At 35.3% G+C, this 27,842-nt stretch overlaps 2 protein-coding genes across 3 annotated transcripts in view; one reads left to right on the top strand and one right to left on the bottom strand.

Annotated features, from left to right (window-relative positions):
- Window positions 1–3,361, top strand: part of F13B (coagulation factor XIII B chain) — a 57,611-nt gene extending 54,250 nt beyond the window's left edge. The window contains exon 12 of the mRNA XM_042975929.1: window positions 3,292–3,361. Within this exon, the coding sequence (XP_042831863.1) occupies window positions 3,292–3,319 (28 nt within the window). The 3' untranslated portion in view covers window positions 3,320–3,361. The remainder of the gene's footprint in view (window positions 1–3,291) is intronic.
- Window positions 1–27,173, bottom strand: part of CFHR5 (complement factor H related 5) — a 31,143-nt gene extending 3,970 nt beyond the window's left edge. The window contains exons 1-8 of one of the 2 annotated variants that reach the window (XM_015543868.2): window positions 27,116–27,173; window positions 23,495–23,689; window positions 22,156–22,332; window positions 14,298–14,474; window positions 13,031–13,213; window positions 12,654–12,833; window positions 7,318–7,494; window positions 227–409 (exon numbers count right to left, since the gene is read on the bottom strand). In XM_015543868.2, coding sequence (XP_015399354.1) covers window positions 227–409; window positions 7,318–7,494; window positions 12,654–12,833; window positions 13,031–13,213; window positions 14,298–14,474; window positions 22,156–22,332; window positions 23,495–23,689; window positions 27,116–27,173 — 1,330 coding nt within the window. The remainder of the gene's footprint in view (window positions 1–226; window positions 410–7,317; window positions 7,495–12,653; window positions 12,834–13,030; window positions 13,214–14,297; window positions 14,475–22,155; window positions 22,333–23,494; window positions 23,690–27,115) is intronic. The other variant, XM_042975930.1, reaches the window with a different exon arrangement.
- Window positions 27,174–27,842: the final 669 nt, after the last annotated feature.

Raw genomic sequence — 27,842 nt, 5'->3', positions numbered from 1 at the left:
TATCCAGTAAAGACCTCCAGCTTCTTTCTTATACGGTCACTGTTGTAAATACCTCCTAAAGAAACAGTTTTTAAAAGTGACAGCATTGAGTAACTAGATGACAATTTAATGCTTCAAAATACGGTGCACCACATAAATCATAAATTCTTTTTCCTTTTCTTTAGATAAAGCAAAGAAGATTAGTAAATACTTTTTCAATAACATTATTTAGAAATAAACTACTAACCAACACACTGGGGTAATGACTGCCATTTTCCACTTTTACACACAATTTCTCTTGCTCCGTGAAGTAGATAATTTTCTTTGCAAAGAACAGCTACTTTTTCTCCATCCTGATAATTCACTGTGGTTAGCATATTCTGAGCATTAGGTATCTGAGGTGGAGGTGGGCAGAGTTGTGTCTCTTTTCCTAAAAAATATTGGAATTAACTTATTTGATTAATAAAATCTAAAGAAAACAGCTCAACAAGATAATATTTCAGTATATTTCAGTATAACGATTGTGTATGTATGTATATTTTTAGGTATATATATGATGCTATAGTGACAAATGTACTTTATGTTAACATAGTTTAAGGTTTAACAAGCACTTTTGGGGTACAACCATCAGATTAAAATTTCTCTGGTGTTCCCTTCTATTTCCTATTCATTATTCTGTCTCTTGTACAAATTAACCCTTTTAGTTTTTTCTAGCTAATTTATATGATTCAAATAAGTTATGCACATGTTATTCAAACAAGTGAACACAAAAAAATTAAATTGGTAATAGTAATGAGGGAACCAATTAAGACTTCCCTTAATAACCTAACCTTTGATCTCAATAAAAGCTTTCGTGATTTGCCTTTTGTTCTAAACATGACAATGACTGGTGATCAATGTAATTAGAATGCTTCTGTTTGAGTAGAAATTAACTTACTTTTGGTTGCTTGGTTTGTTCTAAGGGATAAATTTTAAATGGCCAATTTGGATGCCAAAACATCATTAACTGAGCCACAGTCCCACCTCCTGACCTGGAGTCATACAGTGTTCTCCTTCAGTTCATTCCCCACCCCCCACCCCAGGACAGAAGCTGCTAAAGTGGTACTTCCCTTCAAAATTATTACAAAGAAATTAATACATATTTTTTTATCTCCCACTATACTACTTTCTTTTAAAACCAATATAGAAGAGTGAGCTTATCTCTCCTGGTTTCACTACATTTAAAAATATACTAATAATTTATAGTAAACATTTCCAAAATTATGTGAGTAGAACCTAAGATCAGTATAATTTCAGCGAAAACACACATACTACCTGGAACCTGAATTTTACATTGGGTTTATTTTTTCAAGGAAAGGAAGGCACATTAGAATTCTATACTTCAAATCCTGTAAACAAAAGCTATTTCTGTGAAAACCCAGAGGGTTCTCTGAGAGGTGGGACCACTCATGCATATTTCTATGCTCTATGTGACTTGCCCTATTTGTTTATTGGTTTAAGAAATATATGGCATAAAAGAATTTCATTCCAGTGTCATCATTATTCTAGTCAACCTTTAACAGGGTCAGTCTTTAATTATCTGTTTTGCCTCAACTAACTCTGCAAAAGAAGATAAAGAATAGCCTGATATTACTGTTATTGCACATTTTCTGTTGGTGAAGTCTGGCTCATAGGCCAGAGGACAAGCTATGAAAAGTACATGAAAAGAAGATAAGACACATTCAATAGATAGATGGGGCAGTTTGCCCTGTTACGTAGACGTTTTCCTACTTTGGGTGTCCCATTTCCCCTTTGTTGAAGAATTTTGTAGTGTCATTTATTCATTTCTGTTCAGGTGTGCAAATATTTTTATTTAAATACAAAGTCACAAGGATGAATACTTGTTGAATTTCATCAAGACTCTTGACTGAGCATCAAGGTGTGTGATGCCAATCTTGGGAATCAGCAACCATGTGCTGTTTACCTCCTAGAAGTCCCAAATAGGGAAATAGGAAGGTTGACATTGTCTGTAATCTCAAACATAAATAATAATTTAAAAAATGTAAACCAAATCCCAACTAACCAAGTTAAATATTCAAATATCATTGCTATTATATTTTAGGAAAAATATTATGCATGATTACGTCAGTTGTCCAACTTACTTTCCTTACAGAAGTATGGACATTGTCTTTAGAAATTTCAACCTAGTATAGATATAGTGTAGTTGAAACAGCACTAATATAAGAACCAAGAAACGAGTTCCAGTCTTGATTTTGGCTAAGTGACTTCTTGGGGTCTTGTATTCCTGGTCTGTAAAATGAAGGACTTTGTTGTGTTTCTTAAGAGTAAGTCTGGCAGGAGCCTGGGTGGCTCAGTCAGTTGAGCGTCCAACTCTTGATTTCGATTCAGGTCATGATCGCAGGGTCGTGGGATTGAGCCCCGCATTGGGCTCTGCACTGAGTGTGGAGCCTCCTTAAAATTCTCTTTCTCTCTCTCTCTCTCCCCTTCTGTCCCTCTCCCCCACTCACGCTTGCTCTCATTCTCTCTCTGTAAAATAAAAAAAGAAAAAAATAAGTCTGGCAATCTGAGTGACAAATATTTGCCACTTGATAATATCCTCACCTAATCTCCACCTGCCATCTACCACCATTTCTCGAAATTGTTATTAAACTCTTCTTTCAGCTTTCAATAAAGCTTCCTCCTCAGTTTTCTACCTCATTCTGGAAATATAATTTTATTATCTATAAGTACAACCTTTAAGAAAATCAAGTTGATGCAATAAATCAAATGTTCATGATTTTTATCTAGCTCATATCGAATATTTGGGGATTTTAAATACCACTGTTAATGTGTTCTGTATATTTTATAGAATTTTTAGTATTAAAACTATCAGTAATCTGACAACCAGGAATGGAGGAATGGTACATTATATACCGCCTTATCTAATACACAAACATATTAGGTTCTGATGTGAAATCAACAATACAGAATAGATATTAATGTGTATGATATGATAATAGGATTAATAATGAAGTACCATTAAGGTGTAATATTTTTAATGCTGCTGCTTCTCCATATAGGCAGATATGTTTTATTCCAGAGTCACTTGAGTGGCTCTCTCAGACAAACATAAAGCATCATGGGGAATGAGAGCGGCAGGATGTCTTGTTTTTGTCATTTGGCCCAAACTACATTTTTTCCCCAAATGGAGTTAAGGGTATGAGTAGACTGGAAAGGAGAAGGGGGGTTGTCAGGAGGTGAAAATATTTACACAAAAAAACTTCTGGGATTTAAGCAGCAATAAAGCAATAATCCCATTTTCTTTTCCCCAAGATTTTTTGTGTCGATCCTGCCAAGATGAAGAACTGACCAGGAAATATAACACGGAAATGGAACTCAGGACTCCAAAGGAAACTCCAGGAAAAGAGAGGTGAGCATTCTGAAGTCATCTCAACATTGAGGATCAGAGGGAGACAGATTTCCCAGATGCTTTCTTTTTGTTTTCTAACCCTAACATCAGACTTTAGCAGGGCACTTGGAAAAGGTTGACAGATGTTTTGGTTGTTTGTTTCAGGACTCTGGAAATTTTAACAGTTGTGCTAGCCTTCATACCACTTGTAAATTTTCTTTTAAAACTCTGCTATTTTGTGGCGCCTGGGTCGCTCAGTTGGTCAAGCGTCCAGTTTCGGCTCAGGTCATGATCTTACGGTTCGTGGGTTTGAGCCCTGCAACGGGCTCTGTGCTGACAGCTCAGAGCCTGGAGCCTGCTTCAGATTCTGTCTCCCTCTCTCTCTCTCTGCCCCTCTCCCACTAGTGCGCTCTCTCTCTCTCTCTCTCTCTCAAAAGTAAATAAGTGTTAAAAAAAAAACACAAAAAACCTCTGCTATTTTATTTATGTTTATGTTTCTAGTGGCTTTCTCATCCTTTCACTGTTCCAGGAAGGATAAGAGCAGCAATGTGACTTGCTTTTTTCCTTGGAGGGGCATATTATATTCTGGAATTTCATTTGTTGGTTTCTTAGCTCTCTTATAAGACTGTTTAAAATAAAAAAAAAAAAACTATAATTTTAGAGGTGCTTAGGTGGCTCAGTCACTCTTGATTTTGGTTCAGGTCATGATCCCAGGGTCATAGGATCAAGCCCTGCATTGGGCTCTGCGTTGAGCATCCAGCCTGATTAAGATTCTCTCTCTCTTCCTCTCTTTTCTCTCTCTCTCTCTCTCTCTCTCTCCCTGTCTTTCTCTCTTTCTCTCTCTCTCTACCCCCCACCCCCACCCCGGCCCCTCTGCCCACTCACACATGCTTTCTTTCTCTCTCTCTCAAATTAAAAAAAAAACTATAATTTCATACTTTATCTTGATTTTTCTTGTTTTACGGGTATAAGTAACATTGTCTTCTTCCTTTTCTTAATAAAAGAAACTAGATTCTACAGCTATAGTAAAGTTCCTCTTGTGGATATTAAATGTGGATTCACATGTATGTGTTTAGAGAAAATAAAAACTAGAAATTACACATATGTGATTAAGTAGAAGGAAAAATGAGGAAACCAGTGAGGCCACAAGAGGAACTTTACTATAGCTGCAGGATCTAGTTTCTTTTATTAAGAAAAGGAAGAAGACAATGTTACTTATATCTGGAAAACAAGAAAAATTCGTGTCTGTGAATTTATTTATTTTTTAGCATTTATAAGGGCTATACTATAGCATATCGTAAGGCAACTTGCTTTTTTCATGAACTATGATGTTTTGAGACCCATACATGTTTGTATATGCAACACAAAGCATTAAAATAAGAATATTCTTCTTTCCTTTGCCTAGTCTTCCTAATTCAATTATACCAAGATTTAAAATGAGATGATAAATGATAAAAAAACTTTTTTTTTTTTTTTTTTTTTTTTTTTTTTTAGAAACAGAGAGAGCATGCAAGCAGGGGAGGGGCAGAGAGAGAGAAGCCTAAGCAGGCTCCATGCTTTCAGCACAGGGCCTGACGTGGGGCTCAGTCTCACAAGCCATGAGATCATGGCCTGAGATGAAATCATGAGTGGGATGCTCAATTGACTGAGTCACCCAGACACCCCAATAAAAAACTTTTTAAAGACATGCCAAGAGATTATAAATTATGCTCTGCTCCCATTAAACTGGTATTGCACGCATGAGAGGCTAAAAGGATGAGTTTTAAAGAGCCAGTAGTAAAGGTTTCCTTAAAGAGTGCTGTCTGCATGTTATATCATGGGAGAGAGAAGGGTAAAATCACATTCCGCTTAGGCCAAGCGAAAGTAGGAAGCTTCTATACAACTGCTTTTCCCAGGGAATTAATGGTACAAAGAACAGTTTCTGACTCACACTTGAAATTTGAGAATAACTGAAGTAGTCTGTCTGGTAACACCTAAAGGCATGCCTGCACTGGTGATATTTTCCATTTCCAAATCTCAGTGGCTAGGATGGAAACCACAGGTAAAGGCTAGCTGTGGGTTGTCTTAAAAGGGCTTTCCATGAAAAGTCAACTGTGGGGAGTGAAATAACTCCAATGGAAAAATGGACTTGAAATCCAGGATTGCTAGAACTTTGTCAAGACAACTACCCTAGGTTAAGGGAAATCTCCAGAAACAGCATTCTCCTAAGATCTGTAAATGCCCTTTTCATGGGATTTCCCTTTTCAATTAATGTTTCTAACTCCTTCATTTTCAAAACTGTATTCTTATATTATTTTTCTTATATTTGTATATTCATCTAATTTTGGCTTATAGAAATGTTTATTTGGACCTACCCACCATTCTTCTTGACTAGAGTAGAATTGATTAGCTAGGTCTGCTCATTAACCTTTATAAAATTATTGTTATTTCCCAGATCAGCTGTAAGTAAAATATTCTATTTCATTCATATCTTCTTTTACATTTATTATTTTGCCTCCTAATATCTGGAGTTTACTTTTCCTAGCCTAGGGGAGATAGATAATAGATGAAAGATAGATGATAGATAGATAGATACTAGAGCCAAACTTATTATTTTAAGGCTATACATTTCACTCTAAATTTTGGTTAGGTTGCCTCTAAGGGGTTTTACTATATGCTCTGAGAATTATAGTTCTTAGTAGTGTAAACACTATGTTATTAGGTTATTTGGAAGTGAATTATTTCACAAAATGAAGGGTAAGGAAGTAGATAGATATTATTATTACTTTTAAGTATTATTTCTTTGTGGTTATAAAAAGTAATCTATAGGGTATTAATATTTGAAACTTATGAGAATTATTTAATGCACAATCACAGATTAATGTAAACATTACATGGGCACAGAAAAGGCTTTAAAATGGTTGAAACACTCAGAGCAATACTTCACTTCCTTACATAAAAATAAAAATATATTGAATAAAGAAATTTAACAAAAATAAAAACATTTTAGTGGTTTTAAACAAAATATAGTTACCCTAGCTTCTTGAAATTGTTACTTCTTTAAATTTAATATATTTTACTTTTTACCCTCACAATTTCTGATAACACCACATTCTTTTGTTAAGAATTAATATTTCATCTTGCCGATATATATTTTATATGATTTATTTCAAAGGATGATTTTGAGTGGTAAATTCCCTTCATCTCTCCTGTGTTTAAACATGTATTTATTTTGTAATCATCAATAAATGCTTTGGGTATGGAAAACACTGGTTGCCAATTACTTTTTCTAAGCACTTTGAAGATAATGCTCCATTTTATCCTGGCTTCTTATATTATTGCTGGTGAGAAGTCTGAAGTCTACTCTGTTTTCTCTATCTTGTTATTTCTCTGTAAGCATTATATCTTTTCTATGCCTGGTTTATTTTAATTTAATATGGTGCCCACTTTATAATTGTTTGTAATTTATAATCCTGTTGCTCAAATTAAATAATTTGAAAACAAGCCTTTGAGGAATGTGAGATTTAATATTAGGAAAATAATTCCTTGATCATTTTTCTTCCCAGACTAATTTCTACTTTTGGTCCAGACTTTGTCATGTCTGTTAGTTTAACCTTCACAGTGTGTCATTTGGGTTTTAGTTGTTTCCCAACATCATTGAAGATTGAGTTTTTGTTCTATTTTTACCGTTCTTTTTTTTTTTCTTTTATCATTCAAGAGATTGTAACAGTAAAAATGGGTTTACTTCATCACCTTTACCAGAAGGCAAGGGCTCTTAAGTGATAATATTTGAAAATAGTGTTGTGAGTAGTTTCTATCTTCACCATCAACTTAAAAATTTATGTGACGCAATAAACAATTTAATTTAAAAACATGCTAATTACAAGACAACTTTTCTGATAAAGATGAAATAAGTTCTACAAAATCTGGGTTTTTTTCTCTTACAAAAATATCTCTAAAACAAATCTTACCTCTGCAGTTTGGTTCAGGATACCAGTTTCCATTTATGCAGGATATTTGCATCTGTGCACTGTTCCCCAAACATCTGTAATTTATTCTGGCATTATGATTATATTCAGGCATACGCGGACTTAGCAGTTTTCTTCGATAAAAATTTGGTATTTTGCAACTCTTAAGTTGGTCTGTTGCTATTCAAAAGGAAAATATTGATACATGAGCAGAATATTGAACAGAAACTAGCAATTATTTCAGTAAAATATCTGAAATATTAGCGGCATAATGAAATCATGTTTGATGCCTTTAGGCCATATCACATAAAACTACTCTTAATTTCATTGCGTAGGCTATACTGGCTGTTGAAAAAATGAGAAAGAAAATTAAAAGCTGTGTTCCATTTTGAATGACAGAAAAATATGTCAAAGTTGCTTAGGAAATGGGAATGCAAGACGGATTAGTCTGGTCCAGGGTTTTGACTGGAGAACAGTCCTTATGAAACTTCATTCAGCCTAGTTTTTTTTTTTTTTTTTCAATATATGAAATTTATTGTCAAACTGGTTTCCATACAACACCCAGTGCTCATCCCAAAAGGTGCCCTCCTCAATACCCATCACGCACCCTCCCCTCCCTCCCACCCCCCATCAACCCTCAGTTTGTTCTCAGTTTTTAACAGTCTCTTATGCTTTGGCTCTCTCCCACTCTAACCTCTTTTTTTTTTTTTTTCCTTCCCCTTCCCCATGGGTTTCTGTTAATTTCTCAGGATCCACATAAGAGTGAAAACATATGGTATCTGTCTTTCTCTGTATGACTTATTTCACTTAGCATCACACTCTCCAGTTCCATCCACGTTGCTACAAAGGGCCATATTTCGTTCTTTCTCATGGCCACGTAGTACTCCATTGTGTATATAAACCACAATGTCTTTATCCGTTCATCAGTTGATGGACACTTAGGCTCTTTCCATAATTTGGCTATTGTTGAGAGTGCTGCTATAAACATTGGGGTACAAGTGCCCCTATGCATCAGTACTCCTGTATCCCTTGGGTAAATTCCTAGCAGTGTTATTGCTGGGTCATAGGGTAGGTCTATTTTTAATTTTCTGAGGAACCTCCACACTGTTTTCCAGAGTCAGCCTAGTTTTTAAAGGCCATGAAAAGATATGCGTATCTGATTGTTTCCCACTAAATAACCACATATCTGTGGGAAGTACAGTACTAGGAGAGATAAGTCTGGATTTCCCCTGAGGTTCAATTACTCCCACATTTCAGAAGCTCAGTAAAGACCCTGACCCAAGAAGTCAGAGTATGCTCACAGGAAGAACCCCCTGATAACAACACTATTGAGCCTTAGAACATGCATTCACAATGGGCCACATGCTTGTCTACATAGTTTTTATTGTTACGATTCTTCCCTTTTGTCCATAAATATGTAGCTCATCACGGAATCTTTCCTTAGGGTGTCCAAGGATGGCATAATGAGACATGAATTGCTCTGCTACTGCTTTTCTTCCAAGTGTTTTTTAATCCATGTTCTAAATCTCCCCTGTGTGATGCTAGTGATTGGGTATCTGTATTTCCCTCATATAATAATTGTTGACCATGAGCACATACAATTTACACCTTTTTATAACAGAGTCCAGTCTCTCGGGGCTGGAAAACATTCCCTCCCTGTAGGTCATCATGAATTGCCAGTGGCCAAGGTGTCTGCCAGGCTTAAAGAAGCACAACAGCGACAGTTTTCATCACCAGAAGTGGGTAGGTCAGTTGATAATCCAAAAGTCTAGGAAATGAGGGAAGAGAGTGGGTCTGGGTTTTCCACTTTAGAATCTTGAAGAACAGCAACAGAGAGTGCCAGTTTTTAAAGCTCAGAATTAAAGGCTTTCATATTTTGAGATTTCTGGAGATAGGACGAAGGAGAACAGTAGCTGAGGGTATCAGGACAAAACTTGCACATACTTATACATTACGGCTGAGAGCCCAAGACTGCTTGAATGCAGTTGAGAGAGCACGGCACACAGCCTGATGGATTGATAGAAAAACCTGAAAGAGATTTCACTACTTCTGCGGAAGAAAATGGACAAGCTGATCAGAAAATCTGGAATAGAGTTAAAAGATTTAGAGGCACAGGAAGAGTAAGAATCAGGCCTAGTTCCTAGGTCCTGCCTTCAACTCTTTCTCTAAGAGGAGAATCCAAATATCCCAGACGTAAATAGAACTCAGGCTACATGGTTGTTATTTTGGTGGTTGTTTCTGGACCATGTAGAGATAGTTTCATGAACTAAAGAAATAAAATAAAAGAGATTAAATTGTGATTATTTATAAAAATAAAATATCCAAATTCATTATTAGAACTAATATGGGAATTTAGCAAGATTGCTGGAGACAAAACCAATATACAAAATAAAATATAATCCTGTATATAGAAAGTATAACTCTTCAAATATATAAATTAATAAAAGATCTCAAAATAAAATATAATCCTGTATATAGAAAGTATAACTCTTCAAATATATAAATTAATAAAAGATCTCATTTTATCAATAGAATCCCAAAGAACTTAGGGAAAAAGCTTATTTAGAAATAATTTTAATGAGAAATGTATATTATTATATATAAATTTTAATATAAGACCTGACTAAATAGATTGATGCATTATATTCATGGGAGGAAGAATCAATAATAAATAAAATTGCAATTCTGGCCAAATTTACAAATTTCATGTAATCCCAAACAAAATTGAACCAGAATTATCAAAGAATTTAGTTTTAAAATACAGATAGAGGGGCGCATGGGTGGCTCAGTCAGTTGAGCGTCTGACTTCAGCTCAGGTCATGATCTTATGGTTTGTGAGTTCGAGCCCCACATCAGACTCTGTGCTGACAGCCCGGAGCCTGGAGCCTGCTTCGGATTCTATGTCTCCCCCTCTCTCTGCCCTTCCCCTGCTCATACTCTCTCTCTCTCTCTCTCTTTCTCAAAAATAAACATTAAAAAAATTAAAAATAAAATAAAACAGATAGATTCGGGCATTTTAAAGAATAGTTGCTATGATTATAATAAGTAAAAAAGATTGCTGTAATAATAATGATTTTTTCCATATTACTATAAAAATAGACAAACAGGTTAAGGGAACAGAATAGATAATCTAGAAATAGATATAAATAGGGTACTAGTAATGGCATGGGGGAAATAAATATTAGTAGAAAATAGAACAATTCACTTAGTATTGACATAGTTTTCCACATCGACACAAACAAAAGTACTCTAATACAACATAAATATAACAAATAAATTAAAAAAATAAATCTTAGTAATGAGATTTTAATCCTTAGAATAAAAGGGAATATATTTATGCACCTAAAAAATGAGGGATTCCTAAACAAGATACACACAAACATGCAAACAATCGAAAAAAGAAAGATTGACAATTGAGTTTAAACAAAACCCTCCAATGAAAAAGGCATCATAGAGAAAATAAAGCAAAAAAAACTTTAAAACTTTAAAAGGTTTGCAATATAATTATGAGAATATTTAATGCAGAACCCAAATCTTAAAAGGAGAAAGAAAACACAAAGTTAAAGAAAAATGTTCACTGCACGTAAGAGAAAATCTAGCTACCGACAAATACTTGAATTTACACTCAATATTACTATCAGTCAGACAAATGAAATTAAATACGAGAAATGATTTTGACCCACCGTCTTGGTGCCAGTTCAAAAATATTAAAATATCAAGTGAGGGCAAGAGGAGTAAGGTCTCCGTATACATCTGGCAGTACCTTGTAAAATCAAAAGTATCTACAATCCAATACCATCAATTCCACTTGCAGATGTATGTTTTAGGAAACACTGAAGCATGTCTTTTATACCAGGACAAAAAAAAAAAAAAAAAAAACAGTTTCCATTTCCAATAGGGTAATGAAGTGATAAAGCAAGGTACATTCTCAAGGTAGATTACACCACAGTAAAATTACAATGTTGAAGAAAAAAACACTTTGCAAGTAGACAATAATTTTGCATAAGCTTAGGGGAAAAAACACAAAAATTTCCTCCAACACTCATATATATATATATCAAAAAGTAGAATGGAAAGTACAAATTCTACTTTCTACTTGATTGGAATTTCCCTTGGGAGGATGATGGGATAATGGATACTTCTGTTTTTCTTTCATGTTTTCATTTCAATGATTTATTCTATTACAAAATATTTAAAGCAAATAATGTCAAAAATATCAATTGTGAATAGTGTAACACAGATGTTTTACAGCATTCTTTTTTTCCCCATTTTTTTCAACTTTAACCAAAAATCGAATCAAAGTACCTTGGCTATGCCTTCTCATCTAGAACCCCTCTGGGACTACAACACGTTTAGGCTGAGGAGGAGAGATGAGGACAAGTTTTGAGACATTAATTCAATTAAAATGTCAAGCAGCGTCTATATAGACTTCCTATGTGTATGACAAAGTCTAGACCAACAGAAGGTAGAGTGCGGGTATGTGAGACAAAAAAGAGAGCTGATACCAAGTGCACCGTGCCCCAGAGGAGGAGCTTGTGGGATAACAACCAAAAATAATTATGAAATGAGTTACTGACACAGAATCTTAACACTTTATGCAAATAAAGTAATAGAGTATTGCATAAAATACTTTATGCAAACCTAAGCGAATGATTACTCAGGCAGTGAATTAGAGACTGGGTCCATACAGATGAGCCCTGATATTCTGGCACTTTATAATCTAAATGGAAGACAAGTATCTATTAGGTACATGACAATGATAAATGTACAGACAGACAACACAGTGGAGAGGCTACATCCTTCTACTAGAATTTTGAGATGAGCATATGGCTACTGGAAAATAAACCAGGAGAGGTTACAGAGGTGAGTGAATTTTGAGTTGACTCTTAAAAGGTGAATAGTTTTGCATATGATTACAGCAGAGAAAGACATTTCAGGAAGAGAGCAAAGGCACAAATGAGGAAAGGCACAGAGATTTAAAAGAACATGGCTTATCCAGAAGCTAAGGAAAATCCATTTTGCATAGCTCCATCACATGGTGAAGATAGGATCCAGCGGTAGATACCTAGGAAAAGCAATCTGATATTACCCCGAAGCAGAAGTCCCAAACTCTCCTGGTTCACAGAGCTCTAAGCATCTCAGTAATTTTTCACAGTGTTCATAGGTCAAAGAAAATCTTTACAAATTCACTTTCCTAAGTAATTAGGAGCAAACAACTTAGTAAGTATCTTATATCCTGTTTAATACCTGATGGGCACCAGCATGTGCTGGTGTGACTATATTTACTGACTTAAAAAATTATAAACAATCAAATACAAACTTAAGAAATGTATTCTCACCAACACACTTGGGAAGTTCAGTCCACATTCCATCCATACAAGTAATTACATTATTTCCAACCATTGTATATGCATTTCTGCAGTGCAGTTCCACAGAAACACCAGGTCGATAGGGAGGGACTGAGGGCTGGGCATAGCCATTCTTGAGGTGAGGTACATATCCACATGTTTTCACGTGTTCTAAGAAAATGTAATAAAAGATCTGCTTACTTTTAAAATATTTCAAATATATACATGTAAATATATATATATACATGTATATATACATATATATATGTATACATATATACATATGTGTATTTCATATACACATATATATATGTATATGAAAAGTGCAAAGTTTAAACTGTTGTGTTTAAACATTAACATCTATTTACCAAAACAAGTAGGCAGATTTGTCCATTCTCCATCAATGCACTGTATGTTCTTAGGTCCCATCATTAGAAAAGCAGGATTGCAATCATACTCCACCATTTCACTGTGTCCATATTCTTCTTTCCTTATCTGTTTTGTTTTACCATTGGGGAGTTGAGGGGGTTGACCACATGACTGTACTTGCTCTATCATAAAGAAATTGTTTAAATAATGCTTAAATAGTCTTATAAATCTGGCAAAACGTGGAGTTACTATTTTGGTTGACCTAGAACTAAATTACATTTATGCTACATTCCTATTTTCTTCAGGTTTGCTTTTTACAGTGTACATAGTGTATTGTGTAAAGTCTATTCTTTTTCTCAAATATTGATGCTTTTTCTATAAATAATTCTGAGCAAAGAAAGATGCACAATGAACACATATACCGATCACTTAGATACATATGAATGTTACATTTTGCCCAATTAATTTTTTTGTGAAGTAATTTAAAGTAAATGACAGACATAGTAAGATTTGACTTCTAAATTCTTCAGAATACCTAAGAAATAAGAACACTGACCAGCATATACAAAACATCTTATTGCATTTCTTTAAGTTAACAATTTTTAGGGCAATCTTATCTTCTTTCTATATGCAAATATCCTGATTGCGCCTACCCCCCATATTGTGCAGGTTATTATAACCAAGATATTAATTGTACCCTTGAAGATTTTAAAGTAGTTCAATGATCTGGATATCATATAAAAGTAAGTAGTTGTCAAATATGTGATATGATATACATATGCCATTATAGTTTTTATTAATTAATACCTTTAAATATATAAAATAACTATCAAAAATTTTGAAAAAGTAATATCATCTGAAGCAAGTAAAAAAATCATAATTCTTTTATATTGAATAATCCATATATTTATTTGATTACTTCTTACTTACTTAATAAAATATAACAAGGCCCACACAATATTTTTTAAAGTATTCTTTTTTTAAATTGAGTTTGGGGAAAAATCCCTAACATTTCTCAGTCCCGGTGACTATATTTTGATCTATAAAACTCCATTCCATGTTTCAAAGCACAGAGGTAGAACTACCCCTTGATAAAGGAAACATAACTAATCTATGACCCAGCATCCCTCCTTCTTCTCAATTAAAATACTACTTTTGCCATTTTTTTGCAGTTTGTCAGATTATAGATATAAGATCCGATAAAATACATAGACATTAATATAAAATTTTATAAGTTGTTTCATCAGCTCTAAAATAAATATTGACCTTTACATGTTGGAAAATTAGGTGACCATCCAAAATGATAGCATTGAACTGAATCTGGTCCAACTCTTACAAGTCCTTGTCTGCAGGAAAATTGCAACACATCTCCAGGTGTGTATTTTTCTTGTTTTGGATAAACATGTATGTTAGCTTCTAAAAATGGAACAAGACATTCTGTATCTAAAAAAAATAAAAGTAAATAAATATGTGTGAAATAATCATTGTGAAATTAAATTTAACATGTGCAATACAAAAATAAGATTAGGGGGACTTCATACGCAGAGATGCTTATATTCTTACCTTCAAAAAATAAGCTAATTATTTACACCCAATAAATATGTGTAAGCCCCTTTTAAGAAATTAACATTTTGAACAGCAAAGTAAAATTTTGTATGACAATCTCCTCAGGACCATAATAAATGTATGTAGTATATGGACTTTTTCAAAAAAATGGCTAAGCAACATGGTTAAGTTGCTTCTAGGTGTTCTGAATCTTTCCATTATACCCAACCACATCTCTAATATCTTCCTAAACCACATCTATAATAACTTTCTAAATACCAATGCATTATGAATGCCTTCTGGTTCAGGTAAAAATGGATATATATATGAATATGTATGTGTATTTTTCTCTTCTAATCTGTATTCGTGGTTCATTTATAAAATTAGATATTGAAATTCACATGTAAAAATACAAATGACATTCAAGACAAATACTCTCAAATCAAGCACAAAAATATGATGAAATATTTTCTAATTAAATCTCAGAAATACTATTTAAACTAGCCAGTTTTATACATTGTTACCGGCAATTTAATAGTTTAATAACAGTTTGTACAAACCCCCTGGAATGTGACTCACTCAGCTTTAGTAAAATTTGTACCCATGCATCTCTGTGTTTTATTCCAATAATTTTGCATGACAGTTCTTTACTTACTGGTTGTTTACATTCCCTTTCTTATCCAATTGCAAAAAAAAAAAAAAAAGCTATTGAAAATAATTTATCTTGGCTGATGTAGGATTTTCTAGCTGCTTTATTTAAGTGTAATTATCACAGAGTGTTGTAGACAGAATAATGGCCTCCCCAAAATGTCCACGTCCTAATCCCTGAAACCTGCAAATATGTTACCTTTCCTTGGAAAAACAGACTTTACAGAAATGATTAAATTAAAGGACTTGAGATGGAGAGCTTATTTTGAATTATCTGGGTGGTAGTGGACCCAATGTAATCACAAGGATTCTTACAAAAGGGAGCAGAGGTGTCAGAATCAAAGTAGGCAATATGACAACAGAAGCAGAGGTTGAAGTGATATGACGAAGGGCCATGAGCCAAGAAATGCAAAGGGCTTCTAGAAGCTGTAAAAGGCAAAGAGATCGATCCTTTCCTCGGACTTCCGGAAGGAAACATGATTCAGTATCTTGATTTCAGGACTTTTCACCTCTAGAAATGTAAGATAATAAGTCTGTATTGTTTTAAGTAATTAGGTTTATGGTAATTTGTTACAGCAGCAGTAGAAAACTAATACATATGGGAAAAAATGTACAACCATATTTAAAAGGCACATGATTTGGCATGACCTGAGGCATTCTGGGCTGCATTTGAATCAAAGACTTTGTGTAACACCAAGAATGAACTATAATGTAAGCTATGGACTTTGGGTAATTGTGATGTGTCAATTGTCAATAGCACCCTGGCCTGTCAAGTTGAAAATGGGACAGATTATCTTGCATGTGTGGCACAAGTAGTATAGAGAAATCTCTATACCTCCCCCTCAATTTTGTCATGAAACCCAAAACTGCTCTAAAATAAACAAAAACACCAAGTCTCTGGCTATAAACTATGAGTAATAATCCAATGACACGGAAGAGGATGAAAGTCAAGGAATAAAGTATCTAAAGTGACTGCAGCATGTATAACCAACTATAAATTTGGTAATGTTTGCTTAGTTTTGAATTATGAGGCAGTTTTAATTCAAGGTACCTTGAAAATAGCTTTAATTTTGGTCATAAATATTATAATGTACATGGCATATAAACAATCTTATTTTGGATGGGCTAAGTGCTTTTCAAAGATCTGTTATTATATCAACATTTAATGTTGGTCTTTTAAAGCTATATGGAGACACCTTAAATTTAGATTATTGTCCATTAGGAAATATCTTTCAAAAGAGTCTAGTGAAAAGAAATATATTCAGAATTGCTTCTATTTCCTGGATAAAAAAGTACTTACGATAGCATTTGGGCAAATGACACCAGTCATATTCACTACATACCATGAAATCTATGCTGCTTCCAATCTGTTTTTATTTTCTAAGTTTACTTATTTATTTTAAGAGCGAGAGAGAGAAAGAGAGCAAAAGAGAGAGCATGAGTCGGGGAGGGGCAGAGGGAGAGGGAGAGAGAGAATCCCAAACAAGCACTCCACCATTAGCACAGAACCCAACGTGGGGCTCAAACTCCAGAACCATGAGATCATGACCTGACCCAAGAACAAAAGTCAGATGCGTAGCCAACTGAGCCACCCAGGGACCATGAAGAAATTTTTAATATATATATTTTTTTCTCTAAGCAAAAAAATAAATAAATTTTTATAAAAATGGATAAGCATATTCTGATTCAGACAAAAACCACTGTCAACTACAATATCTGATTTTAAATATTTTTATGAAAATAACCACACTGAAAATATCAGTGTTTGTTTAGTAAATACTGTCATGATAAGTTAATAAATATGGCCATTAGGAGAAAAAAAATAAGGGTTATGCCAGGGAAACTACAACCTAGAATTATTCTTTCAGTGCACAATTTTCATTTATTAAAAATAACTGTGGGCGCCTGGGTGACTCAGTTGGTTGAGCACCGAACTCTTGATTTCTCAGGTCATGATCCCAGGGCTGTGGGATTGAGACCCACATAGGGCTCCACACTGAACATAGAGTCTGCTTAAGATTTTCTCTCTTTCTCCCTCTGTCTCTCTCCCCCGTTCATGCTCTCTCTCCCTCTAAAATAAAAAAATAAAATAAAATAAAAATGAATTAGCCATAAATCCTCAAATAAAACATTCTAGGAAACAATGTAAAGTATATTAAGTTTTATATACAGTAAGGTAGATTATAAATAGATGTATTGTTTTTTAAAAAAAAAACGAGAGCAAAGAATTCTTGTCAGTAGAGTTTTGGCATGCCCAAGAGAAATCCAATTCAGTAATCTAATAATTTCCTACAAAGTGTTATGGGTGATTTCCAATAAATCAGACCCCTGCATTAGGCTTCACACTGGTTTGGGGTTACTAGTAGGCAGAATTCATTTAACTTGGGAGTATCAGACCAGGTCCTGCATCAGACCAAAAATGGCACTGAATTCGTAACTGGAAAACCAAATAGGAAATAATAGATAGTAAAACAATTGGCTCTAGAGGATTGGGATATGGAAACGGTGCAATGAGAGTACAAAAAGGAGTCCATGTATAACTCACGTGAGGTCAGAGGTTTTTAGGCAGACTGTTCATTCCTTTAGTTTTCAGTAGTAGTGTTCCATGAATCGATATGCTCCTTGTTTTTACTGTAAATGACTGTGGTGGGCTAAATAATACCCCCTCAAAGATGTCCACGTTCTAATCCGCAGAACCTGTGAATGTTACCTCACATGGCAAAAGAATTTTTGCCAATGTGGTCAAGTTAAGGCTCTGGAGATGGGGAGATTATCCTGGATTATCCAGGTGTGACTGATTTGATCAGAGTGATCCTTACAAAAGGCATGCAAGAAAAGTCGAAGTCAGGCAGAAAATGATGTGACCACAAAAGGAGAGGAACAGGGAGAAAACTATTTAAAGGAGCCAAACTGCTGGCTTTGATGGGGGAGGAAGGGGCCCCAAACCAAGGGGCCTCTGGCAGCTGGAAAAAGTATGTAAACAGTTTCCTTGCTAGAGCACCGGAAGGAATCAGCCCGGCCTACACTTTGGATTTAACCTAGAGAAACTGATTTTGGATGTCCTAGCCTCCAGAACTGAAAGAGAACAGACCTGTGTTGTTTAAGCCATCATGTGTGTGCCAATTTGTTACAGCAGCCACAGGAACCTTATAGAATGACACACTGAAGCACCAATTTCTGGGAGTTCTGTTAAATAAATTAGCTTTAAAGTTTGCCTTTATCAGCTGAACTGTAGCCTATAAGTGTATTATCACATATGTCCGCAAATGACCTCTGACCTAGAGTGAGGTAGCCACGCTAAAAATCATTTTGATCCCTGAAGCCTATAGGACTTTCACTACAATAGCAGAAACTTCAGAATTTTAGACCTTATTCATTTTTGAAAGGTTTTTTCCCAAATACATTTTTTAATTATACATAGTCGTGTATCAAAAAATAAAAAAGAAGTATATGAGTGGCTGGTAGAGCAGATACAGTGCTCTCTCCATCTTTAATAACTGAGAATTAAAGCATAATGTTTAAAGCTTATAGCATACTTCTGAGACGTTTATGTACAGTTAAAATTCAAAAACGGCCAAAACAAAACTGTTCAAACATAATATTGGGATCTGATGATAAAAACAAGCATCAACAATTTGTTTTATCAAGTAATATAATAAACTACAGTAAAAAGAGGATGCAACAAAGTATAGAAAATCTTAAATGTAATCCTGTTAATGTGAATTTACTACTTGGTAACATTGATATGTATATTAGAAACAATTCATAAAATAATTTTTGTTTGCCTGAACCTATAAAAGTCACTGTAAGAGAGAAATCAATGTCTCTCTCTATATTATATATATGTAGATATGTATGTATATGGTAACATACGTAAATAGGCAGATAGATAATAGAGGTAGATAGATGATGATGATAGATGATAGGTAGGTAGATAGATAGATATAAATAGATGGTTTATTGTATCAGGACTGCAATAAGGTTTTGTACATATTTTGATCTATACAACTTTAGGGGATATCATTTATACAACTTAAGCAACTGTATGCAGACACCTATATTGGAACACAGGCTAATATTGTTTTGTGTTGACTACCTGTCCTGGTGGAGACCTTGCTATGCTAGGAAAATAAAATCACAGTTTGCTCCTGTAAGAAAATCATGGTGGTACTTGAAAGGAGTTTGATATAAGACAGACTTCCCTGAAAATGTACTTGTTATATTTAAGAAAATATTAGTGAGGGCGCCTGGGTGGCACAGTTAAGCAACCGACTCTTGATTTCAGCCCAGGTTATGATCTCTCAGTTGTGAGATTAAGCCCCTCATCTGGCTCTGTGCTGGGCATGGTGCCTGCTTAAGATTCTGTCTCCCTCTGCCCCTACCCCTTTCGCATGTGCGTACATGCTCCCTCTCTTTCTTTCATTCTCTCTCTCTCTCAAAAAAACAAAAAACAAAAGCAAACAAAAAAACAAAAACAAAAACAAAACCTTTTTAAGACTGTAGCATTAAGAGTAAAGCCAATATATCTTTAAAGCATATGATTTACAATGTTAGTAACATTGGATACCAAATTTAAATGCACATGCATCTCATGATTGATTTACGAAACGATTAATGATTTTATCAGCATTTCCACAGCTTCTTTGGGGAAACAAAAAGTGTGCATGCTCCAGAAAAAGTTTAGAACTCTTGTTCTAGATATTTATTTTTCTCTATTCTTTTCCTGCATTCCTCTTATCTATTTTTTCATCTTTTTGTGTTTCTTTCCACCATTTCATTATCCATTCTTTATTTTTCCCCTTGCTACTCTAATTCTTTTTATTTATTTATTTTTTTCAGATTATTAGGTTTATTACAACCATCTTCTAAGCTGAAAGACATTCTTCATCATCCTTCACAGGACCACAAAAAATCAGGGTCTAATTCTTTTTAAAAGCCATTCCTCACTAAATATTTGTCAATAAATTAACATAGTTGGTAGAAAATAAGAGCTTCCACCATGGTGGAAATAATTTAGGGATTTAAAGAAAAATCATTAATCATTGTTACCTAGATAGTTCAGCACACTCACTTTGTAGATCAGTAATCTCAGCTCAAATAGGTAATCATTTACTCATGGACCCAGAGGTAATTTTTCTCAGAACCCATGCTGGAGTCCAGTTGTTCTGAAACATTGTTGACTCTCCACGGTGTTCTCTCTCTCTCTTTTTTTTTTTTCATGTTTATTTATTTTTTGAGGGAGACGGAGAGGGGAACAGAGGATCCGAAGCAGGCTCTGTGCTGACAGCACAAATGGTGGTATCGTGACCTGAGCCAAAGTCAGTTGCTTAACCAACTGAGCCACCCAGCTGCCCCTGACTTTCTCCATGGTGTTCTTGATCCAACACCCCACCTTGGATACACAGAATTTTTCAAAGGCTAACGGAGTCTCACAAAACGTACACAGCAACCAGCTTGAGTGGGTTACTACTGAGTTGAGTTGTCAAATTGAGTTGTCAGGCTTCTAAAATACAATTGCTGGGCTGATGATTGCCATCATCTCACAAAAAGGAAGAGAGCTGGTACTCGAGATGAGATAACAATGAAATATTTATACCATAACTGAAGCCTTCTAAATTATGAGCCCTGTTCAACCACTGGACACTTCAGGTAGGAAGTCAATAAATGTGTTCTTTTGTTATTTTTTTGCAAATATTAGTCATGTGCAAGCCCCTCATAATTGAAAGAGGTCGTGGCCTAGCTTACAATACGTAACCGAGTGAGTATTGTAATTCAAGCCGCTTTAAAAAGACTCTATTTTCTAGAAGAATTTAAATATTGAAGTTGCAGAATCACATTAAAAAAAAAAAAGCCAATCAGAAGACTTCATTTCCTGATAAGATGGAGTAGCTGGCGTCAGCATAGCCTCCAACTGGGAAAACATTAGAAAACTGTATAAAACCTCTCTCTAAAAAACTGGAAACTGGCTGGTGCGAGTCCGTGATAATCAAGAAAAGGGGGACAAAAAACCACCCAAACCCCAAAGTTTGATCCGTGGTTGTTTCAGCTTTCTGGTGGCACTTTCCAGACTGTGTGGCAGGGAAGGAGAAGCTATACAGAGTCCAGCGGGAAGAGCAAGATCACAGTTTCGGAGACCGTGGTGGCTAGAATTTACAGGGCAGAGTAACAGAGAGAGCGTGTTATGATGAGAAAGAGCCAGAGACGTTTTAAGAGTGTTCTTGAGTCTTTGGTTGTGTACTAAGCTGTGCAGACAGGATAGAATTCCATGAGCTGGCTTAAGAGTGATTGCCAGGGACTCTTAAAGATGAAGAATTACAAGCGTTCGCCCAAATCTGGGAGGTCCCGTCATATTATAGTTTCCAAAGGAATTGTTTCCCAAATTCCAAGCCACTCGTAAATAAACCTAACGCTTACAGGTACAAAATAGTTTAAACATAAAAACTGACAGTTTATTGAATTCAGCATAGGAGTTTAGTATACACACAGAAAATAACTATAAAAATCTATCTTAGTCATAGGACATTTTTAACTAGTATTGGACATATTTTCACTTAAATACTCTCTTCAGCTTAATACTCGAGTTTTAAATTAAGTTCATTTTCAACTAATGTGATAATTTTCATGGAAACAATTAAAGGGTGTTACTTTAACCTAAAGTTACAGCCTTCAAAGTGTTTGTGTTGTCTAATAACTTTACCGACTGCATACATTATATTTGTGTAGGCAGGCAAACTTTGCTATCTGTACATCTATCCGACACAGTTGGAACTGAAAAACAAATGCATAATGATAAAAGCAAAAGGTGAAACCTACATTTAGCTTCTGACAATAGATATATTTATTTTATTTATTTATTATTTATTCTTTGGATATATTTCTTTTAAAAAATCGCATCACATGTCAGGATGTGAAACGACAGTATTTTACTTACTGGTGGAACTGCATTTGGGGGGAGAAGACCATCCATCTTCCAAACATGTAATGATGTCAGTATTACCGGGAAGGCTGTAGCCGATGTCACAGACAATTTGTACAGTGTCCCCTTCCAAATGTGTTTGTCCTGAAGATGCAGAATGACCATTTTCCACAAAAGGAAAGAAACACAGTCCTAAGGACCAAAAATTGTTTAATGTACAAGGTGGAAGTGTTAAAAAAAAAAAAAAGAGCAAACTAAATTTGTGTTTTGCAATGTTTTAAAAAGAATGTCAAACTCTCAAAACTGAAATCACATATAAAAACAAAATTTCAAAAGAATTTAGATCATACTACTATATATATGATGTTTACTATATGAAATATAGTCATATATTCCATATTTGGAAGTAAATTAACATTTCATTTTGTTCTGTGGTTTTTATTTAAAAATATTTTATTTTTATACACTTTTCCAGGTACAAAACAAGATTTTAATATACCCATTTCTCTCTCAATTTTCCTAAATGTTTCTTATAGAAGGAGAAAGACCATTACTGTCTCCTTTGTTGGTTCATATGTTCTGCCTCCCATTGTTCTTTGCTTAATATTATCTATTCTCTCCAGAGTCTGCTCTTCACGTTCATTGAAAGATATCATTGTAAGAACAAAAGAAGGGATTTATGGAAAATATAAAAGTGAAAATATTTACACTTATGCAATCTTTGCATTGCAGGAATAGTAAGTTTCAAATTGTTGCAAATAGTAAGTTTCAAAACAGAATGAGTATGTAGAAAGACTTGTTTTAAAATTTTTTTTAATGTTTATTCATTTTTTTTGATAGAGAGAGACAGAGTGTGGGTGGGGGAGGGGCAGAGAGAGAGGGAGACACAGAATCTGAAGCAGGCTCCAGGCTCTGAGCTGTCAGCACAGAGCTCGATGCAGGGCTCGAACCCATGAACCGTGGGATCATGACCTAAGCTGAAGTCGGACACTTAAACAACTGAGCCACCCAGGCGCCCCTAGAAAGACTTGTTTTAAAGGAAAAGTATGACCAGGCTGATACGAAATATTAGGAACTGCATATTAGTAGTTCAACATATAAATCATCAGTTTTTAAAATTAAAATGTGTAAAGCACTTCTAGGTAATACAAGGAAGTTCACACATTTATTCTTCATTTGGTTTTCATAAAAGGCTTTTCAAGAAAGGGCTACATTTCTTATCTTTGCTGGCTTCTCTAGTCCTGATCCCCGTGATTGTCCACCAAGAGCCCCAAGAGCCCGACATCCCTTCCGGAATATCTTCTCTATTGACTGAATGACACATTCGCATCTACTGATCAGGGCATTTACTCACTGAGGCACCTGGGTGTTGGCGACCATCCTTCCTCCCTGCATGTTATGCGATTCCAAAAGGATTTTGAAGGAGACGCAAAGCTATATTCACAAGAATAATAAAAAGTTTTCCCAACAGGAACTGAGGAAAAGGGCGCATCTTTCTTGTCATCATAAAGAATTCCATGGTTGATTCTTGGAAAATCACAATGTCCCACTGGGAAAAAGAAAACAAAACTGAAGAATTAACCTACATCGGTGAATCATTAAGTCATATTTTAATCATCTCATTGATTTTTTTTCTTTCTTCTGGCTCAAATTCCTTTACCTTATGTGCCTTCCAGTGTACTAATTAGTTGAGAACAAAAAATGATCCCTACTTAAGAGTACAAGAGTATTTGAAAAGGCCATTGTCAATGCAGTTTATGTTTTGGAGTCAGGGGGAATAAAATCTCTTTTGCAGTAACTTCTAGAAGCAAATCCCCCACGGTTTAGGAACACGGCAGGGGGGGGGGGGTCAGCAGCAGTTGTGACCTGTCCCCACAAGGTGCTAGTGGTCTGGGGGCTCATCCATCCATTCCTTTCTCTAAGCTGATGATACCCGGGGGAATCTCTGCCTGAAGCCTCTGTGTCCTCTGGTTTTCCCTGGTGCTTGAGGATGAAGCGGTTTTGTTTTCCCCTTACGCAAAAAAAGGAAACAACTTCCAGAAATTCTGCTCCCAAACCAGTTAATTGGGAAAATTCCCTTCTGGCATTTATCTAGGGGTGACTTTCCCTGTCACGCGATATTTCACACGGGTGATGCTTGTGGCCTTTAGCCTGCAAAACCTGGAGTTTCTTATCTGACGGTTTACAATTTGACATTTGTCATTCTCTGGTAGTTTGGGAAAAGATATGGAGGAAGAGACACCCCCACCCTGCCACATAACACTGACATCCGTACCTTCCAGAATTCTTTTTCAGATCTGCTTTGCCCTCCCCTCAAATTACAGCATTTGATTTCCATGCATTTCTACCTACATATACTTTGCCATCCAGAGTGACTTCACTTTCATCTTCCAATTGTGCCTATTCTACCTACCCTTCAACGCTCATTCTACATTAAGAAAATACTCTTTGTGCACACAGCGATGTGCTAGCTCTGAAAGTTAACTTCTTCTGGCAGGCCTCCCTTATCCAGTCGCCAAAAGTAGGAGATAATATCTCTTGCTTAAGCTTTCGGATAAAAGCTTATGATGTTTCCTATGAAATACACTCCCTTATATATATACATACATATATCACATATATATATTGCATATATATATATATACACATACATACACACACACACACATAGTTTTGCTCTCTGTTTACTTATTTGCGTGTTTTGCTTTCCTCTGAGCACACTGGAAGGTGTAGACAGGCACGGAGCGTTCATTTTCTTTGGAGCTTTACCGCAGCCTGCAGCATAATATATTGCTCGGTAAATATTTCACTATTGAAAGCATGCAGAGTTTTTATAAAAGTGTTACCTTGATATGCTGCCTTTGCTTTGGGGCCAGTTTCTCAACAGGCACCTAAATGTAAATGCAATACAAACTGACAGGTCATTTAACATCTACACAGCTTTGGGATAGAGCTTCCCTGAAGGTTCTCTGGAAGACTAGACTGAAGATGAAGATCTTTTTCTGGGTTACGGGTTGTAAAAATTCTACATGTTAGTCTCACATTTTATACTTATTTTCCTCTGCTTTTTCCCCATTTAGAAATCCCCTCTTAATGCCGTATCTAACAGATGTTTAAAACAATATATACCAGACACACAGTTTTATATGTATATAAACTGTATATATATATACACATGTACATACATATGTATATATGTATATATATACTCATGTACATATATATGTACATATACATGTATACACATATACATGTATACACATATACATATATATGTACATATGTGTATATATATATATATATGCAGAGGCTGCTGCATAGTCTAAACAGAGAATTCGTATTTTCAAAATTTTTTGTTATTATTTGTAATGTTTATTTTTGAGAGAGCATAAGCAGGAGAGGGGGGAGAGAAAAGGGGGACAGAGGATCCCAAGTGGACTCCATGCTGACAGCAGAAAGCCCGATGTTGGCCTAGAACCCATGAACCGGGAGATCATGACCTAGGCCTAAGTCAGACAACTGAGCCACCCAGGTGCACAGGGAATTTGGTATTTTTAGTTGAGACTAAGCGACTAAGACTGCTATTGGAAAGCGACTAAGACTGCTATTGGAGAAAAAGTACTTTTACCCCCATCAGCTAACTGTTCTCCTGTGAGTACATCTCAATGCTAAATGTAGTAACAAATAAAAGTTTCAAATCCATAGAAATAGGGTTTTATAACTTTTATGAAGGTGGATCTCTTTTTTATGTTTATTTATTTTTGAAAGAGAGAGAGAGACAGGGAGACAGGACCTAGAGAATCCCAAGTAGACGCCATGCTGTCAGGGCAGAGCTGGACTCAGGGCTTGATCCCATGAACTGTGAGATCATGACCTGAGCCAAGATCAAAAGATGGACGCTTACCCAACTGAGTCACCCAGGCACCCCATGAAGGTGCATCTTCAAAGTAAAGCATTTTTACTGTTCCTATTTTTCTCTTATGTGAGGACTAAAGAGAAACTTCCCCAAAGAACTTCCATTGTAGTCTACGGCCATACCACCCTGAACGCGCCCGATCTTGTCTGATCTCGGAAGCTAAGCAGGGTCGGGCCTGGTTAGTACTTGGAAGGGAGAGCTTCCATTGTATGCAAAATTTAGCAAGCAACAAAATAGCAAAAGAAAGGCCTGCTGGAAATCAAACAAGACACAGGATTGAAACTCCACTTCCACACACGGTCTAATCAGCTGTCCTGGGCATTGTTAGAGGTTTCGTTTGCAGTTATTCGGATATGATGGTTTTTATTTCAGCGTGAAATAAGATGAGACAGCTTTCAACATATTTTAAGATGTGGCTTATAGTTTTAATAAAAAACGATGCACGATTTCCTTTCACTTTCAAATTTGCTAAAGAGCTCAGAAAAAGCAAAGAACTCATGGACATTTCACCAGTTTATTACACACAAAAATTAGGATATACTGTACTGTTTTACTAAAAAAGATTTTTCTTTATTGATGATAATTAGATCGAAAAAGGAAGTTCCTGATTTAATGATATTCAAATCTTAAATTAACAAATCTGTGAAAATGCAAACATTTTGAAGGTGTCCAATTTTTCTGGGGATGCTTTCTCTAGTCAGTGGCATTGCAGAGTTTATGGAGAATTACACTGATACGTGACCTTTTCAACTTCATTACATGCAGCTTTTTCATCATAGAATTCTTCCCCAAATGTTGTCTTTGGTAGCTATTCACACTTTGGAGCTTCGAGAACAGAGAAGATTCATTTCATTTGATTTTTTTTCTTAATTTCATATTAGAAAATATTGATGAAATAGATTCAAATATGATCCTTTATTCAAAATGTTCTTACATAATTATTCATTTTAAAACATACACACACACACACACACACATGCACGCACACACACACACACACACACACACATTTGAGACAAGAACAAAATATTTAGATCTGTTTTCATGTTTTCAACTTACCTTGCCCCTCAACAGTAGAAATCCATAAGATTAGAATGGCATTAATTAAAAGCAGCATGCTAGGTTAGCCCAATCACATATATTTAGAAATGGTCCTGCAATGGTGGTATAACTCCAAATCCCGCTTTCATTTGTGGTTATATGCAAACTTCGAATTTCAGTGCACTGCCGGGAAGCCAGTGCAGTGAAATACTTTCAGTAAATATCAAAGTTCGCAGAGGGTGGTGTGAGATAACTAATGTTTTCACATTAATACTTTAAAGTCAACACTTGATATTTATCTGAGCAAAATAATAGCTGTGCAACTTCCTTCTTGCGGTTCCTAATTTTCTAAGTTTGAAGCATTCAGACATGGACCACTGAGCAGGAAAAATAAAGCCCTTTCTTATCTTCTTTCTGGCCAGGAGGTCAGCTGTTTCAGAAAGCGACCAAGTGTAGGTCATCTGTCCTCATTTTAATACCATGTCAACCTTCAGTTATTATGAATTCTTCTTCACACTGGCATTAAGAATTAGGTTCCCTCTTAGTATTTTTTCAGTGTAGTCAAGAATAATTTTGCCAAATAATGCTTCCTGAAATTTTTGGACAAAGTGTATTTCAAACTCATTTAGGTGGGACTTCAAGAATGGCTATGACACACGTGTGGTAGACTCCGTCTCCAAAAGGCAGAAATAAAACTGGGCAAAATTATGTACAAAAAATAACCATGCAGAGTTTCTATAAACTG

Source organism: Panthera tigris, chromosome F3, assembly GCF_018350195.1.
Source record: "Panthera tigris isolate Pti1 chromosome F3, P.tigris_Pti1_mat1.1, whole genome shotgun sequence".
In the NCBI taxonomy this organism is placed as follows: Eukaryota; Metazoa; Chordata; class Mammalia; order Carnivora; family Felidae; genus Panthera; species Panthera tigris.
Note: the sequence above shows the minus strand (reverse complement) of the source record. Positions and strands in the feature narration are given on the sequence as shown.